The sequence below is a fragment of the Aplysia californica genome, unplaced genomic scaffold (genome assembly GCF_000002075.1).
Source record: "Aplysia californica isolate F4 #8 unplaced genomic scaffold, AplCal3.0 scaffold00049, whole genome shotgun sequence".
Lineage (NCBI taxonomy): Eukaryota > Metazoa > Mollusca > Gastropoda > Aplysiida > Aplysiidae > Aplysia > Aplysia californica.
The window spans coordinates 610,845-612,782 of record NW_004797319.1 but is presented as its reverse complement, the minus strand read 5'-3'; the positions used below and the strand labels follow the sequence as shown (position 1 = coordinate 612,782).

General features: G+C 38.5%; 1 protein-coding gene across 1 annotated transcript in view; it reads left to right on the top strand.

Moving 5' to 3' along the window:
- The window catches only part of LOC101849824 (guanine deaminase), a gene marked incomplete in the record, with an annotated part of 37,103 nt that overhangs the window by 30,340 nt on the left and 4,825 nt on the right, over positions 1–1,938 (top strand). Inside the window, 1 exon segment of the mRNA XM_005092619.3 lies at positions 1,252–1,359. Within this exon segment, the coding sequence (XP_005092676.2) occupies positions 1,252–1,359 (108 nt within the window).

The following is a 1,938-nucleotide window of genomic DNA, read 5'->3' as shown; positions in this document are numbered from 1 at the left end:
TGTGTGTGTGTGTGTGTGTGTGTGTGTTTGTTTACGAAACGGAGATGTTTCAGCATAAAATTTATGCCCTTCCTTATTGTGTGTGTGCGTGTGCGCACATGAAGTTTTTAACTTCCTCACTAAGGAAAGTCACCAAGACAAATTGTTGCCCTTTGAGATGAATAAAAATAGCTAACGTCTCTTTTATATGAACCATAGACCGTTACTGCCACCATAAAGCGAAAGTATTTGTGATTCGAAATTTTCTAGTATCAAACTTTTCAGTCACAACACATCACCAACAGTTATTACAATGCAACAGCTATAATCTACCTTAACAATAACATCAACAACAACAGCAACAACAACAACAACAACTGCAACGACAGAAACAACAATCACACCCTAAAATAATAGAAGAAATAGGAAAAACAACCAAATAACCAAGGTCACCATCGCTACCACAACAATAACCACAACCACAACTGCAGCCATAACTACAACCATAACTACAACCATAACAATAACAACAACAGCAGCAGCAGCAGCAGCAATAGCAATAACAGCAGCAACAACAATAACAGCAACAACAACAACAACAACAATCGCTCCAAATGGTATAGATTCAATGCCTTATCTACACTATTATCTTCCTTAAAAAAATAACCGAAGAAACAACAAAAAACTAAGGGCACCCCCAAAACCACCACCACAACAACAACAGCAACAGCAACAGCAACAACAACAACATCACCACGTCTAACAACAGTAACAACAATAATAACAACGTTAGCAACGAGAAAACAAACAGCAGGATGAGCTTGCAAAACAAGGCACAGAATGTTTCTAGATCTAGATCTAGATCTAGTTCAATTGCACACTGTCCTGCATGAAACAGCACACAAGGTACAGCCGAGAGGCACAACAGAATAGTTTTAAAAATGTTATGAGCCCTTCATCCGGAACTTACTTTACACAGGGTCTCTACTCTTGTGGTGCCACTTTGAGTCGCCGAAGCGTCACTCGAGAAAGACGATTTATACTTTTTATAACACAATTTTAACTTATTTTAAAAATAGAGGTCTCACTCAGTTGTAGGAGATTTTCACTTTTTGAAAGAATAGACGGAAGATTCTTCTTTTTATTTTTTTTTTATTTTTTACAAAACATTACACTCCATTGAGTTGATTTATGCATTTTGTCATATTAAAATATGACGCACAACTAAAAAAACAACATAACGAACTCAGCATTCCTAATCTTAATGTTTAGACTCACATCAGTGAAAACCTGGACGAGGTGAAAGCCGTAACAGAAATGTTCCCTGACTGCCAGAGCTACACAGATGTTTATGACCAAGCAGGACTCCTGGGAGAGAGAGTTAGTATTATCGTTGTTTGTGCTGTTGTTTTTGTTGCTGTTGTTGCTGTTGTTGTTAGTGATGGTGGCGATGGTGGTGGCGGTGGTAGTAGTAGTAGTGGGGTCGTTGTTCTTGGAAACGTTGTAGCTGTTGTTTTTGCTTTTGTTGCTATTATTGTCGCCGCTGTTGTGGTGGTGGTAGTGATGGTTATTCTCGTGGTGTCGTTATTTTTGGTGTTTGTTGTTGTTGTTGTTGTTGTTGTTGTTGTTGTTGTTGTTGTTGTTGTTGTTATAGTTTTTGTTGTACTTTTTGATATTATTAGGGGGTGGGGTGGATAGTTGATGTCATTGCAGCTGTTGATATTGGGTAGCTGTCGTTGTGAAGTTATGTTGTAATTGTTGGTTTTTATGTTCTTGTTTTTGTCGTTGTTTTTTGTTGAAGCTGCTGCTTTCTTTTCTGTACCAGTATTGTCTCTTGCTCTGAAACATGAACTTTGTGATGTAAACTCCGGAGGTAGTGGTGGTGGTAGTAGTATTAGCGGTAGTAGTAGCAGCAGCAGCAGCAGCAGTAGTAATAGTAACAGCAGCAGCAGCAACAGC